This window comes from Paroedura picta, chromosome 4 (genome assembly GCF_049243985.1).
Source record: "Paroedura picta isolate Pp20150507F chromosome 4, Ppicta_v3.0, whole genome shotgun sequence".
Taxonomy (NCBI): Eukaryota; Metazoa; Chordata; class Lepidosauria; order Squamata; family Gekkonidae; genus Paroedura; species Paroedura picta.
The window spans coordinates 96318048-96334408 of NC_135372.1; the positions used below are offsets into that span (position 1 = coordinate 96318048).

At 47.0% G+C, this 16361-nt stretch overlaps 1 protein-coding gene across 6 annotated transcripts; it reads right to left on the bottom strand.

Moving 5' to 3' along the window:
- Nucleotides 1-1421: 1421 nt before the first annotated feature.
- SMIM29 (small integral membrane protein 29) lies at nucleotides 1422-15792 on the bottom strand. 6 transcript variants are annotated; one of them, XM_077334423.1, is made up of 5 exons: nucleotides 15674-15792; nucleotides 12513-12688; nucleotides 9240-9265; nucleotides 8368-8473; nucleotides 1422-2264 (listed from the first exon to the last, which is right to left on the bottom strand). In XM_077334423.1, the coding sequence occupies exons 2-5, from the start codon at nucleotides 12621-12623 to the stop codon at nucleotides 2199-2201; spliced, it is 309 nt and encodes a 102-aa protein (XP_077190538.1). In that variant the 5' UTR covers nucleotides 12624-12688; nucleotides 15674-15792; the 3' UTR covers nucleotides 1422-2198. The 6 variants fall into 6 exon arrangements, with proteins under 6 accessions (XP_077190538.1, XP_077190540.1, XP_077190541.1 ...); XM_077334425.1 differs by having other exon boundaries at nucleotides 12513-12684; nucleotides 15674-15774; XM_077334426.1 differs by lacking the exon at nucleotides 15674-15792 and adding an exon at nucleotides 15526-15667 and having other exon boundaries at nucleotides 12513-12684.
- Between the last annotated feature and the right edge of the window lie 569 nt (nucleotides 15793-16361).

Below are 16361 nucleotides of genomic sequence, written 5' to 3' on the forward strand. Positions count from 1 at the left end.
AACTAAATTATGTAGCTACATGTACACAACAGCATGCTTGGCAAGGCAGAATGACATTCTACCAGAACCCCCCTTTGCTTTTGGCATATAGTTTAATGTTAGTTATCCTGCCCTATTAGACAGGAGAAATCCTGTTTTCTTGCTCCCTTCCTCCCATTTTGTCTACTGTGGCTCTGCTTCCCTCATCCTGCATATTCACCTGCATGGCAAAGGGGTGGGGACAATCCTCCAGCAACTCTTCCATGCCTGGTCTCGCTTGTAGGCACCTCTCACACTTTCACATGGAATCCTCAATTACGACAGCAATCTAATACAGCACTGGGACCTTTCCCAGATGAAGATTCAAAAGAAATTCCATCTAAACAAAAGAAATTTTGTGTAATTCAAAAGAAATTCTGTCTAAACATCAGGAAGAAGTTCCTGACTGCGGTTTCTCAGTGGAACAGGCTTCCTCAAGAGATGGTGGATTCTCCGTCTTTGGAGATTTTTAAACAAAGGCTGGATAGCCATCTGACAGGCTGATTCTGTGAAGGCTCAAGGGGGTGGCAGGTTACAGTGGATGAGCGATAGGGTTGTGTGTCCTGCATAGTGCAGGAGGTTGGACTAGATGACCCATGAGGTCCCTTCCAACTCTGATTCTATGACGGCATGGGTACCATTTTAGAGACTCCTTTTTTTTAAAATTGCAAGTCATGCATTTCCTCCAGGTAGTTGGTGTGCACATATGACTGGTGCAGAGAATCTGAACAATGATAGGCTGCTGATGACCTGGATAGTCTATTCAGTAGTGCTTAATCTTGCCTGAAATGCCAGCCTGTATAGTATAAAAGTAGAGGTAGGGCAGCTTAGACAAAAAAAGTAATTGTATTCTCAAAAACAGTTGAATTATGAGCAGTGTGCCCAACAGAATGAGATCATTACTTCCCTGTGCAATGACCTCCGCCCAGCTGAACTATCTGCTACGCTGGCTTAAATGTATTAGTCTGCTGTGTTCTCCAGCAAGGCAAAGCGGCAACTGCTGCAGCCTGTCTTATGAGCAATTTCTCTGTAATCTGTTTGAGGCATGCAAATCAAAGTTGCCCTGTTTCCACATCCAGGCCTTTGTTTTATGGTCATCAGCCATTACCTAGAACAAACAATGAATCAGACAGGTATTTTAGGGCAAAAAGCAGCAAGCCTGTTCTCTGAGAAGTTTTGTCACGTTAGGAAGAAAAGTAGGCTAGCCAAAGGCATCCCAAACAGATCCAGGATGTGTTTTTGGCCAGTCCAGCAGCTCTTTCCCTACACAAGGAGCCATTATTCTTCAAGGCCAAGAAGGTTCCACATTTCCACATTCCTATACAACTCCGTTAAGTGTAGGCTGCTGGACTCACAAAAGGCAGGCATTGGACACAAAGAGCTTGTGCTTTCACCAGAGCCGCTCCTGTTCATGGCTTATTTTATTTACAAAACGTACAGGTAACTTCCCATCAAATACAAAAGTCATCTTCGTAGAAAGAAGCACCTTGCTGGAGGAAACTCCTTCTCCCAAATACCTTAAGGCCCCTTCTGGCAGCTGGGCATGTGTTCAATGCTCACTGCTGCATGTACATCTTGGCCCTCTCCCGCTGCCACCACTGATCCACATCACAGGGGAAAAGGACATTAAATTATTTCACTCAAGTGTTTGAGCTGGCAACTTCACCATGTGTATTTGCTTTCCCTGGGTCCACATCATGGGAACTCAACAGCTAAGTCATAACACTCATTGTGAGCACAGATAGGCAGCAAGATGGGGTGGGGGGCAACTAGCAAATGCATTGTCTTTGCAGCTGCATCTTTGCACGAAATGTGTTTGTGGATCCTTTGAGGACTTTGCAGCCCTTATTATAGGAGCCATTCAGAGGTATTCTCCCTGAAGTGGCAGCGTTTCCCCTGCATCCATCCCAAATGCAAACCAAGAGGAGGTATTCTCATGCCTTGTAAAACTCGCCCAAACCCAAGCATGCAAGACTCCAGCTTCATAGGCTCCTCAGCAGCACCTGTGTGGGAACCCAGCCGAGCAAGCATTAAGTCTCCTCCTTTCACCAGAAGCCGAGGCAAAGGGGATACAGTGTTGAAGTGGAAAACAAATGCAGCAGGTTCAGAGTCAACAGGAGCACTTCAGATAGGCCAGATCATCTGCCCCAAGCCTTGTGGTCGATTGTCTTTAAGTTGTGTTAAGCCTTCACGTCCTTAAGTGAAGCCCGGCAGGGCTGGTATCCTCCTCCCCAACCTCGCATCACCTGTCACAGGCAACAAAATATACATTGTCATTTACCACAGCCATCAGGGTCAGTATTTTTCTTGAAGCACCATTTCAGTTCACACTGACAGCGGGGGGAGACCAAATCTTTCCATCAGAAGTTGCTGCTGGCCTTGTGGTATTGGTTATCTGGGATTTTTCCAACTGCGGTACATTCGCATCGTTTTTTAAAAGCTGCTGTTGTGTAAAGCATGTTTGTGTTTTTTAAAGAGTTACTGTCCATTAGATCAGTGGTCCCCAACCTTTTTATTACCGGGGACCGGTCAACAATTGACAATTTTATTGAGGGGGGGGTAGTCTTTTGCCAAGGGACGTCGCCACCGCCACCTGAGCCCCTGCTCCACTTGCTTTCCCGCTGGCGCCCCTGACTTCCCGCCACCTGCTGGGGAGCGCTGTCAGCAGCAGCTGCGCAGTGCCACACCGAGGGGGAGCCCCCGGCATGATGGCCGCCGGAGAACACCAAAGGTGAGCCGGCAACAGTGTGGCAGGGCAGCCCTGAGACAGCAGCCGGGGAGGAGGATAAGGAGGAGCTGCGGCCCGGTACCGAATGATCCACAGACCAGTACCGATCCCCGGACCAGGGGCTGGGGACCACTGCATTAGATAACTCTCAAAAATGGCAGGCTAGGCCCCTTGTTGCAGTTTTATGTCCAGTAAGAGTCACTTGAATCAGGCTCACTGTTAATGCACGAAGCATGCACAATGATCATACTGATAAAATCATAGAATCATAGAATAATAGAGTTGGAAGGGACCTCATGGGTCATCTAGTCCAACCCCCTGCACTATGCAGGACACTCACAACCCTATCGCTCATCCACTGTAACCTGCCTCCAGCCTCTCCGTCAGACGACTATCCAGCCTCTGTTTTAAAATTTCCAAAGATGGAAAACCTACCACCTTACAAGGAAGCCTGTTCTACTGAGAAACCGCTCTAACTGTCAGGAACTTCTTCCTGATATTTAGACGGAATTTCTTTTGAATTAATTTCATCCCATTGGTTCTGGCCTGTCCCTCTGGAGCAAGAGAGAATAACTCTGCTCCATCCTCTTTATGGCAGACTTTTAAATACTTGACAATGGCTATCAGATCCGCTCTCAGTCATCTCCTCTCCAGGCTAAACAGACCAAGCTCCCCCAACCTTTCCTCATACGTCTTGGTCCCCAAACCCCTCACCATCTTTGAGGTCCTACTCTGGACACGCTCCAGTTTGTCTACATCCCTCTTCAACTGGGGTGCCCAAAACTGAATTCAAGTGAGGCCGAACCAGAGCAGAGTAATGCGGTACCATCACCTCCTGTTATCTGGACACGATACTCTGTTGGATACAGCCCAAAATCCTATTTGCCTTTTAAGCCACTGAGTCACACTCGGTGTATGCGCATGATGTTTCTTAGTTAACAGAATCTCCAAACACTTGGTTTCCACTCAATTTGCCTTGATCACAGTCCTGATATGACAAGTACTGGAAAGCTGCACGCATCTATGGGATTGCAATGGATTCATACAGAAGTTCTCAGACTTCTAGAAACTGTCCTCCCCTCTATTTTCAAGGGCATATTTCTTGGACTCCAGGTAAGGAGAAACCTAATGGTTGGATTTGACCATAAGGTTTCTTAAGGTATTTTTGGTAACATTTAACAAAATCTCTCCCTCACCATCCCTTTGCTGTCAGAGGGCCACCAAAGCAGCTAACAAAACCCACAAAATACCTTGAACCATATAGAGGAACAGAATGAAATTTAGTACACATCCAGGCAGAGAGGCCTTGGCAAGAGACACCACACCTGGCAAACAAAAGCAAAACAGGAACTGCGCTAATCAATCTGCTGGTCATTGCCCTCTATGTCACCAGAAAAACTCACCAACAAAGAAGAAATTCACCTTTTGCTTCTCAGCACTGCTATTCTTGCTATACTTCCTCAAATTCATTGAGGGTTGAATGGAGGCATTTACTTATGTTGGGAAGGGCACAAATTGTAACAACTGAGATGGTGCAGAAAAAGGACAATTGGAACATCATGGAGGAAGCAGCCCCAGGTCAGCAGTTATTAATTAAACTCAGTCAATAGAGAGTGTAGTAGAATCAGGCACCACATGCATAGACTGTGATCAGACTGAGGGCAGCATGCTCAAGTTTTCTAGCTGTCTTCTGCATTGATTACAGGAGTGGCCTTGGCTTCCTCTTCCACAGCTCAATTGGGCTTTGAGAGTGCACATAAGAGTTGTCAGGAGTAGAGTAGAGGAAACAGATCAGCAAGCACTCACTGAGGCCCATCCTACACACATTGGATAATGCACTTTTGCAGCTGTATTTTCTAAACTGGTTAAAGGAGGAAGACAAGGGCTTGAGTTCCATGCAGTTCCAAATTCTCCCCCAAATACTGCTCCTGGGATAAAGTGGACCCCTAGGAATCAGCAGCAGCGGGGAGGAGGCAAGAAAGTAATGTTCCACTAAAATCCTTGTAATCAGCCTCCCCTAGTCACTGGATCAAGCATGGCTGAGTGCAACACAAGTTGCATGGAAAGGGAGGGGGGTGTTTGGATCCCATGGGCCAAGGAAATCGACCCTGGTTTATCTAGACCAGTGGTCCCCAACCACTGGGCCGCGGCTCCCTCTCCCCGCCCCCCTCCCACAGTAAGAAACTTCCCAGGCCACAAGCAAAGCAGCCGCCAAAGCGGCCAATTAGCTTGTGGCCTGGCAATCTTCTTTTTGTGGGAGGGGGGGAGAGGGAAGCAGGGCCGCAGGCGCAAACGCGCACGCGCGGCTGACGGATCACCATCCCCCCGCACCGGTCCGCAGCCTTAGAAAGGTTGTGGACCACTGATCTAGACAACAGGGCTCCCCAGAGAGTCTGGGGTCCGTGGCCTCTCCCCTCCTGCCTTAATGGACACAGCTCTAAATACTGGGAAGTAGGCAGGCTCACTGGGCTTTCTATCGCTCTTGGCTGCTGGCGTTTTCCCAATGATTGGCTTGCAGCTCAAGGACTCTTGGGACTTTCTCAGTAGCGGTTTATTGTATGGAGCACTTATACTATGAACCCTGAAGTTCTATGGGCCTTGTGTACTGTTTTCCCAACAAAGCCCCTGAATTGGGTGACAGGCACAACCACATGTACTTATGGCACTGAAAGGACTCAGATGCAGCAGCATGCTCTGCCCCACCAGCTTTGACTCCGGTGAGGTGCCTGGTCAAGCTGCAGAGGAGGGAAGTGACTGCCAGAGAAGGTGCAGGCTAGTCGGATGGCCAGATCTGGGGTGGGGTGAGTGTGAGAGACTGATACAGTGGTTTGGGACTGCTTCGGGTTTTGCTGTCCCCCTTGCACAGGAGCATGCATTGGGTGATGGGGGGGGAGAATGATTGTAGGCGGGAATACCCCTGTGGGACACTTTCCCCTTCACACACTGGGCACAGAAGCACCCTATTGATTTGATCTTATCAGCAATGCTGGGGGCTCCTAGCATGCCTCAGCATCTCCCCCCCCCCATTATACTCTTCACTGGGGCACAGGTATGACTAGGGGAGTGGGGGGAGTGAGGCGAGGGTATAACTCCCTGTAACACTTTCTCTACCTGTCTCCAATCACAGGGGTAGCCTGGCAGCTGTAAAGGATCAATGCTGTTAAAACAGACCCCTCCTCCCCAAGAAAACCCTGGAAGGGTATTCCAGACCCCACACACCTTGAATAGCCATAGTGCAAAACTGAAGGCAAAGCAGGGGGCTTGGTGGGCAACGTGAGCAAAGTGCCCAGGGACCATCCAGTCCAACACTGTCACACAGAGGCCAAAACCCAGGTGCCATCAGGAGATATACCAGCAGGGCCAGAACTCCAGAAACTCTCCCACTGTACCCCCTTCAAGTACCAAGAATACAGAGCATCACTGCCCCATATGTAAGAACATAAGAAAAGCCATACTGGATCAGGCCAAAGGGCCATCCAGTCCAACACTTAGTTTCACATAGCGCCCAAAACCCAAGGGTCATCAGAAGGCCCCCCCAGTGGGGACAGAACTTCAGCAGCACTCCCATAATTGCTCTCCAAGCATCAGGAATACAGAGCATCCCTACCCCAGGCATAAGAACATAAGAGAAGCCATGCTGGATCAGGCCAGTGGCCCATCCAGTCCAAACCTCTGCGTCACACATTGGCCAAAACCCAGGAACTAGCAGGAGGCCCACCAGCTTGGCCCAAACTCCAGAAACCCTTCCCCATTGATAGGCACAGGGGCTCTGGAGACCTGTGCAGTGCAACGGCCCTTGGAATTTGGCCACTGTGTGACACAGAGTGGTAGGCTAGATGGGCTGCTGGCCTGACCCAACATGGCATCTTATGTTCTTATGTCTGTGACAGTGATGCTCTTATTCTTGGTACTTGGGGGCAACATAGGGAGAGATTCTGGAGTTCTGGCCCTGCTGGTGGACCGCTTGATGATCCCTACGATTTGGTGACTTGTGTCACACAGAGGATTGGACTGATCCAACATAGCCTCTTTCATGTTATTATGGTTATCTGGCAACCCATCCTTAACACGCCCATGGCGCACGCGGCACCGCGGACTAAATAAAGTGCTAAGCGCTTTGTGGGAGGAGTTAGGGCGGGATTAGTCCGTGATGAGGAAGGGGCTGGCCCCTTCCTCCAGACAGACCATCGGCCAGGCCAATCGGCAGGCATGAAGCGCCTGCTGATTGGCCCGGCCGATTCCCGCCCTTCCGACAAGGAAACAACTGCGAGCCGTCGCAGAGCGCGGCTTGCAGTTGCTTCCTTGCCGGCGGCCTGACGCATCGGGAGGCGCTTTGCGCCTCCCGATGTGTCAGGCCGCCAACCCAGGGAGCCCCCGGCAGCCGCGCTCCGCCCGACTGCCGGGGGCTCCCTAACCTAGCGCCCGCTGTATTGGTTGCAGCGGGCTTGATTACTAGTCTGATGAATAATGCAAGTCAGGAGCAAGGCTGGCTTGTGCAGTACGCTGAAGTGAGGCAAGTAAGAAACAGTTGTGGCTGGGCCTTAGGCTTTTGGCAGAGAAAGGACACATTCTATCCCAGAGAGGTCCAGCTCCCTCACTCAGGCTTTGGCCACAGCCTCTTAAATCCACCTCAGGCACCTCTTCCCTGAAGAAGAGCAAACAGCAAGCCCAACCAGGGTGCAGGTATTTTTCTGTTCACAAAACAAAGGAGATCAGTTTGTACTTCTCTGAGATCTCCAAGCCTCCCCTGGATATTGACATCTCTAGCATTGTGTGAAAGTCAAATGTAGGTGAGGGTTGGGTTGGGTTGGGTGGGTCTAATAGGCACATCAATTCTGGTGACACAGGAAGAGAGGAAGTGGCTTGACAACACTACTTCCTATAATGTGGGTGTGTCTGGGTGATGGCACTTCTAGTGACATGTGATTTGTGGGGTGATTTGTGGGGACAGCTAAGATAGCTTCTGGGGATCCTCAAAGCCTGAAGAATATTTCAGGAAGTCCTTCTCGGTCAAAAGGTTGAAAAACACTGTGCTAGCAAATGGCCCATTATGCACGGCCGCCGAAACGGCGATTTCGGGTCACATGGAAAACGCGGAGGGGGAAGACGCGACGCATACCGGTTATGTACGGGGCGGGGCGCGACGGCGACAAAACCCAGAGTAACCGATTATGCACGCGGTGATCCGGGCGCCGCTTCTGGTTGCGCCCCGGTCACCCGGAAGCTGCGCTTTCTTCCGCGTTTCACTGACGCGGCTTTTTCGGCGGCATGCACCGAAGCTGCGGCCGGTTGCAGCCGGCTCCGTGCGTTATCGGTGATTTTAGTCGCCGCCATTCCACCCCGAATGTGCGCTAAAACCCCTGTGCATAATGGGTCTATGTGGCACAAAGCTATGAGCTAGGTTGGGAGGTGGGGGGGAATCAGTCCAGGCCTACATATATAGCTGAACACAAGGAATTATCAAAGTGAACAATCAAATAAATATTGTTTAAAGGCTTTGGCTCATGTTTGTCCCTTGGACCTTTCACACTTAAGACAAGAAACACAAAAGATGCCTCTCCTTACAGCATAGGCATGGGTTTTGATGTGGAGGTCTAGGAATGGATCCCAGTAAAGCTCACCTTTGTGTCTTCTGGCTCCACCAGAAGCTCTTGTTCTGCTTCATGCAATTCCTCCGCAGGATCATAGCTATACATTGGCAGCAAGTGATGACGTAGCCGGTCATACCTGAGAGACAGAATGGCAGATGTGACAAGCTGCTGACACACAGCCATTGTTAGGTTACAAATTAGCTTTGCCACCTTGTAATCTACTTCTCTAAGACGACCTCAAACCTATCAACCTGGAATTGAACCATGAAGAAATCACTTATTATTTATTATTATTATTGTTATTATTATTATTAAACTTAAAATTCTTTCAACAACATTATTTAGCAAATAACATTATCAAATAATGCAAATGTTTCAAAACCCATCCTTAACCATAACTTCAAGTAGGGAGCCGCACTGGTCTGAAGCAGGAGAACGAAGTTTGGGTCCAGTGGCACCTTTAAGACCAACAAGTTTTATTCAAGGCTTTTGTGTGTATGCAGACTTCTTCAGATAAAGAAGGGAAATACAACTAATATGCATAGAAAATGCTTTCCACCCACTGGAAGCAACCAAAACCGATTTTCCAGGACAACTCAATGGCGAAAAGCGAAAGGGCAAGAAATTGCTGGATGCTCAATTAGAATTGTCCTGTTCTAGCCCCCTCCCTCCATCGCCCTCTTCATAATCCCTATTATTCTGCCTCAGATTACCTAATGGAGTGCACAAAGCATAAACACAGACGTAACAGTATACAGCTGACAGCAGGCTACAAAAACGCCTGTGTTCTTATGAAGACTCAAAAGCTATTCTCTACCAGTTAAGTTTGTTCTGAAGAGCCATGTGACCAGAACTCCCTGTTTTCAACCAAATGCGATTTTTCTCCCAGCACAGATTCTTACCTCCTCTTCTTCTGAATATACATCATCTGTAGTATGAAAAGAAGAAAACATCTGTTAGCACCAAAAAAGTCTATGGGTTCTTATTTTTTGTTATGATGTCTATAATCTGTCTTTCTCACTGAAACTCAAGGTGGATTGCACGATGCAAATCACTACAATCAATAGGATGGGACATAGGATTAGGACTACAGAAATCTGAAACCAAGTAGGAATCTGAGAAAAATCTGAAACCAACTGTAAGTATTAACATAATGTGTTCAATGCATAAATTACACAGGATAATACACACAGCGAAAGATAATATCTACATCTACAAAGTGGTATAGTCCACAGCCCAGTTCCCTTGTGATTGTCAGATATCCACAGGAAACTTGGGGGGAGGGGGAGGAGTTACTGGTAGCAAACAGAAGCCTGGGCCTAAATTGCCTGCAACGTCACGTGTGGCATGCACAGAGGTGTTGGCATCATGTCACCAGCAATGTGAGGATGCTGTAGTACTGTAGAAAAAACTATGTTGTTTGTTGCCCAAATACCAGACCTTTCCCACATCATTGGTGATGTCATATCAGCTCTTCCACCAGGTGGATGCCAGTGGTGGAGGACCGGAGTTTTGACTTGGGGTCCGACCCTATCTAAGCATCCCAGGATTTATAATTAAGATAATAAATAATATTGGTTGGCTGGAATCAGCAGAGTTGGGTTGAAGAGATTATTATTCACTGTGGGATATGGTATTTTATGCTGTCGCTGTTTTAAATGGGATTTTATGGGATGTGTTGTTTTTATGATTTTACTGCTTCGAGATGACACTGTCATGAGAAGCGGGGTATAAATTTAAAAGCAAATACATAAAATAAATAAATAAATGTGGGCCAGGTCTGGTATTTGGGCAAAACAGTTTCTACCAGAAGTGACATCACTACATTGCTAGTGACACTGGTCTAGGCCTCTTTTTGCAGCCAGTAAATCCTCCCACTAGCCAGCTGATCAGGGCCCAGGGGTGGGGCTCCTGCCCCAGTGGGGGTCTGGGATTCCTATGTTCCCCTTTTTGAAGCATCTTTTGGAACCAGTCCATTACAGTTCAGCCCTATTACTAATGTAAGAACAGGCTCCAACCTGAACAATTCAGTGTTGCATAGTTTGCAGAATGCCTAGAGAGTGGGACCCTTCCTGACCTCCTCAGGCAAGCCATTACCACAATGTGGAGGGTCACAACAGAGAATATACATGTAGAGGCAGTTTTTAATTTTCTCCAGTTGCAGGGCAGCACCTGGAGAAGGCCCTGTTCAAATAAGCAATGCTGTCATGGCACAGCATAAGGCAAGAAGCTGTCCTGCAGGTATTAGTGTTCAAGGCCATGAAGAGCCTCATATGTGATACCTTAAATTGAAGTCAGTAACCAATGCACAACCAACAGAGTGACTGCAAAGTGGGAACATGCACTTTTGATCTAGCTCTTAATAACAGCCAAAGTGTGGCATTCTGTGCCTCGAGCAGGGGTGGCCAAACTGTAGCTCTCCAGATATCTATGGACTACAATTCCCATGAGTCCCTGCCAGCACATGGAGAGCCAAAGCATGGCCACCCCTGAACTAGAGTCTCTGAGCTGACTTTGCTGTGAGACTGATATAAGTGAATTACAATAGTTTAGCAGCGGGTACCATTCCCCTGGTCTTTCCATGGGAACATTGATTGGCATCACTGTTGTGGGCTAGGCTCCAATCCAACAGGAAACGTGCTCATTTTAGATGCATAGTTTCTGGAAGTAATGAATGACAGTCACAAGGGACAGATTAAATGCAGTAAAATGGTGTGTTTGTCTGCAGCCCACTATGTAACCTCCAGCCGAAACATATTTCAAATTCCCACTGTGAAGAAAAACTGCCAGTACTCAAGGACACTTCTCATAAGCATTTATGCAGTCAGCTACAGACCCCAAATACTAAATCCATGTTATGGGCACCAAATTCAAGCAGTGCTGTCCTCTTTCAAGTACACAGAGAAAAGGGCCCAATACTTTCTAACCACAATTAAAGTATGTATAACCTATTGATACATTTTCTGCCACCCTTCCCTCAAGAAGTCCAGGGTAGCTGGTATACAAGGGTCCCTCTTCCTTTCATGTTATCTTTGGGTAAGCTAGGCAGAGAGAAGGACTATTCAAAGACCACCCAGCAAGCTTCATGGACTTTGTAATGGGTTGTAATGGATTAGAACATAGGTCTTCCCAGAGCTGGGCCAATATTTAATCATTGCAGGCACACTAGCTCTTGCAAGCAGAACAGTAATGGGTATTTTACTCGGGCACCAAACCTGCTACAAAAACCTGTGAATTGCATTTTGAATTCTCTCTCTCTCGGGAGCTCAGGATAGCAGATGTAGTTCCCGTTGCAGCCCCACAACAATCCCATGATACAGGTCACAGCGACTTACCCAAAGTCATCCAGCAAGCTCCATGGCAAAGGATTTGAACCCAGGCCCTCAGATCCTAGCCTGACACTAACCACTACAACAATCTCATTTTCATTACAAAATCTTATTAGAAGCAACCCATAGATAACACATTTCAAACAAACAGGTACATGGTATCATTCTGGAGCCAGCTTAATATTCAGTATCACCCTCTCACAGATGCCAATACTGTTGAGGTTTTTATAAGCTACTTTTTGCCTTGCCTTTTTTGCCATCAAATTCAGTTCTAGTCAATTATCCCATTTAAGCTCCCCTTTTGTGTAAACACAAAATATTTGCAACACGGGGAGGAGGAGAGATGGAGGAGAAGATGCTCAGCTAGGCCTCTCCTGCATAACCAAATAGAATTTTGGGAGGAAGAAAGTACTCCCATAAGGAAGGAAACAAAGAAGGTAATTAAGACAAGCCTCATCAGACCCGAGGAACCAACCAAGCATGTCTTCCCAAAACTATCCTTTGCCATTCTCATATCTCTCCTCCTGGGACTTCCAACCTCCTCTGATCTGCCCCTCTAGCCACAAAACAGGCAGCAACCAGTCAAGCAATTCAGAAGCCTTAATTGCAGGTGTCATGCTGTTCTTGTCAGGAGCAAAGCTAAGAACCGATATACAGCTGTACGTAACCAAACACCAACTACTATGACAGCAGGAATTTGTCCAACGCTTTAAACAAAATCAGCAAGTTCTACCTCAACAGACCACCAGGGAAATCTCTGTTCCTTCTAAGAAAAGGTTGGTGCCACAGATTCTCTTATTATACTAAGGGGCAGAGGTTAAGCTCATCCTAAAGCAAACCACTCACCACAGCCACGATGATCCCAACCACAGTGATAAGGAAAAACGGCACCAGAACATAGCCCACCAAAGAGTCGCTGGTTGGCTCGGGGGAGGTGGGCAAGGTAGTGTTACTCATGGCATAGGAAATTGTCGCTCACACAGGACCAGATAAGGAGCTTCTGTCTTCATCAGGAAGTCTGCCTTACAACAACAAACATGAAGAGTTCAAGATTAAAACACATATTCTTTGTTTCAACCAGCTCCCTTTGCACTCTCCCCCCTCCGCCACTAACCACAGCTGTGCATGACAAGGCAACAGAAATCACAGGCACATGAAGCATAAGCCAGTCACATGTCCACACTCACACCAGGTTCAGTGCTACAATTCCAAGGAACAAAACTCATTTCAGTGGAATGCATTTAGCCACAAGGCCAGATCTGCAGATGATCAATGCAAGATAAGGTAAGCGAGAAAATAAGGGTTCTTTATCATTTCCCAATTACATATGTTAATTCTGAAGAAATGGTTCAAACACAAAGTAGCAAAAGAAGCAAGGAGAAAAGAGTAAAGGCAGCAGTCCTGACATTCAGTTCCAAATAACCACTGTGAAGTTGCATGTAGACTCATGGAGACTTCTCCCCTCCAATTATATAGGGGTTTTGAGACAGCAGATGAGATGCAGTAGTTAGCCATTGCCTTCCTCTACATAGCAAGCCCATCCTCCTTAGTGGCTTCCCATCCATGACTGACCTCAGACCAACCTAGCTAGCCACTTGAATCCCACTTCCAGCTAGTCTAGTCTATATAGCCTCTTCCACTATATCATTCCTAGAGACGCTCTAGGTGGTTTCCTAAGGGGTAAAAACAGCAACCCCAGCCATCTACCTGGACTTTGTTTTCAAAGCTTGGTTCTTTGAAACTATATTCGCCTAATTTGATGTTCTTCCCACTACTCTAAACTGGAATATGACCTTTAAAGGCCAGAATTTTTTTTTAAAAACAGGACATCCAATTTATATTTAAAGGGAGTTCAATAGTTTGATAGACTACTAAGTTACTAGCACTTTTGTAAAAAATATTGCTCCCTTTCCCATATGATTTTTATCAAGAGATTTGGTAGTAAGAGTGACAGAGAAAATAGGGAGCTCTTCAAACAGGTGAGGGTTAAATTTCCAAAGTGATCAGAGCCTTTAAACATCTCCTTCCTAAACATGACTGAAGCACAGGACATTGTGACATCTTATGTGCAGCTGCATAAGCAATGAAGAAGTCTGCTAGCTCAAGTCCCACATCAACCTCCTAAAAGCAACACTTTTCATCCATCCTTTTCAAACATTTTAAAACCTGGAGAGTGAAGTCTGAAGGCAGGCATTTGAAGCAAATTCTTTCTGTACATTTTCATGAGAAAGTTGTTCAAAACCGCCACTAAAGACCAGTCTCCTTTCTCACATTGGATAAGGACAGAACAATTAGCAAAATCTGATCTGATCGTAAAAACTTTTGATCTGCTCACATATATGTACTTGTGCATCACAAAATTAGCTTGGACAGGATGTCTGACAGGATACTCCCCATCCAAAGGAAGGGCCAGTCACCCCAACAATTAGACAAGTTGCTAACTGCAGCATTTTGTATACCCTCTGCATCTTATTGTATCCTTCTACTTTATGAAATCACTATCAAAAGGAACACCAAGCAGTTTGTTCTTCTCACAAACAGTGGCTACAAGGATGAGAGGGCCATGTCCAAGGTTAAGAAAAAGAACACGCAGATACAGATTGCCCTTATTGTGCACCATTAAAGTAAAGGGGGGCGGAGGGAACAGTAGCAGGACTGCAGAATTAATGCAGGGGAGGGGATCTTACATTTTGACTGCAGCTGATTAGGGGAAGGCCAGATTCAATCTTACACATATCTACTGATTAAAATATGTTAAATATGTTCCAACTTCAAAGCCAATAGAAGTTCTTTAAGGACTCAGGGTGGCACATCCAGGGTTACCCTGTTTTACCTTCACAACAATCCTGCAAGTTGCTGGTTGCCTAAACAGAACTTTGAATCAAGGTCTCTTCAATCCCATCCTCTTAGCATACCACTACTTTACCCCCAGTCTCACAGGGAGTGACTCAAATTCCAATGAAATGCTGGGCACGATAATATGTACTTCTCAAACACAAGCCTGTATTTGTTTAGCAGTTTGGCAGTTTTACAGGCCTCTCTTACATCACATCTTTTGCTGAGATCCCAAAAGAGCAACTCATCTCAGAAGGCTTGTTATAGTTAGTAGGCCAGCCATACACTGGGCACCCTCTCCTATTGCCACACAAGAGCTATACAACATCTAGACCGTAGAATCATGGAATACCAGCTAAAGGGAACAAGCATGAAGAGCCAAAGGAGGAAATGTGCCTTCTTATGCCACCACACTACAAAAATACTACCCTCTCCCTCCTGCCATTAAGAACTACCTCTGCTGTTCATGGTAAATAAAAAAGAAACATCTACTATCCATCAAAGCAGGCCCCATGACTCCTTATGGCAGGACTGGGTTTTAAAGCTGCATCATATCCAGTGGTCACTAGCTGAACTTCTTTACAAAGCAGCTGCAAGCAGAAATGTTAACACCCCCCATCCAGCCCGGTAGCCTTATTTCCATGCCTGCTGCTGCCTTGGGCAGAGTGATCCTAAATACACCAGGGCTGCCCTGAGGTCATACCTACTACAATTGGGCTTCCTTCTGGAGAAGGAACCAGACTGTAAGGCTTCAGATTTCCCCACGCCGGTCTGTTAACAAGCCATGCTTCGTTCCAAGTTACTGTGGCCACGACTGGGCTGCTCATCAGCAAAAACCGCGTTTGGCCTGAGTTACCATATGACGCCGAGGAAGCGACGGGTTCCCATCCTTGCCAAGCCAGCCCAGTCAGGATTCGAAACCTGCTCTCCAGCTCCAAGCGCAAAAGCCCAGCCGACCCTCCGGCACTCTCAAGGACTGCAACAGCCATCCTCCTCCCGCCAGGCCACGCACCTTTACCCGAACCTGGGAAAGAAGCAGCACGCAGGGGGAGCTATGATGCTCCGCTCCGCTTCACGTCTCCCCCGTTTCCTTCGTCCTCGGCCGGGTGGTGGCTGCCCTTGCCGCAATTCGCATCCCGCACCCTGGCCCGCCTCCGCGCGAGTCGACTCACCTGCGCCCCCAGTAGCTCACGCCCCTCCACCAGGAAGAACCAAGAGACGCGTGACTGACAGCTGAATAACAGCAGGGCGGAACCTCCAACCAATCCTAGACCAGCGGGGCGGAGCCAACTGCGGGCAATGGGCGGCGGGATCAAGGGGATTTGGCAGCGCCAGTCAGTAGAGGGCGGTCGACTGCCAGCCAAGAAGGAAGCGTTGCCGGGTTCTTCTTGACTGCTTTGGAGCAGTCCGGTCTACTGGCTGGAGATTAAATTCACAATTTTCCTGGGACATTTTCCTAGAAGTTCCCTTAATACAATGAACTAAAGACTAAAGTCTCAAAGAGCCACGTATGGTTAATTTATGAGTAAATTAAGTCTTTTAATGGGGTTTTAAGACACTGTAACCCGCCACGAGCCATTTGGGAGTGATGGGAAATAAATCAAAATAATAATAATAATAATAATAATAATAATAATAATAATAATAATAATAATAATATGTGGAGGGTTAATACAAGACTAAGAGCCATTGAGATAAAATAGGCTGGAAAAGTTTGAATTAAAATACTGATGTGTAGCTTTGAAATATCAGAGTTTTCAAACTTATTGCCATAATTATGTAGGCCAGGTCTATCAGGCTAATTAACCCACACACAGACAGGGGGGTGGGGGGAGAACACTATTATTGAATGAATTTGCT

Bases quoted from the DNA above. Each gene is read 5' to 3' on its own strand.
- SMIM29 (XM_077334423.1), bottom strand. From the start codon at position 12,623: ATGAGTAACACTACCTTGCCCACCTCCCCCGAGCCAACCAGCGACTCT. The intron at 9,266-12,512 runs GTGAGTGGTTTG...TTCATACTACAG, and splicing joins TTGGGATCATCGTGGCTGTG to ATGATGTATATTCAGAAGAA. The intron at 8,474-9,239 runs GTAAGAATCTGT...TCTGTCTCTCAG, and splicing joins TATATTCAGAAGAAGAGGAG to GTATGACCGGCTACGTCATC.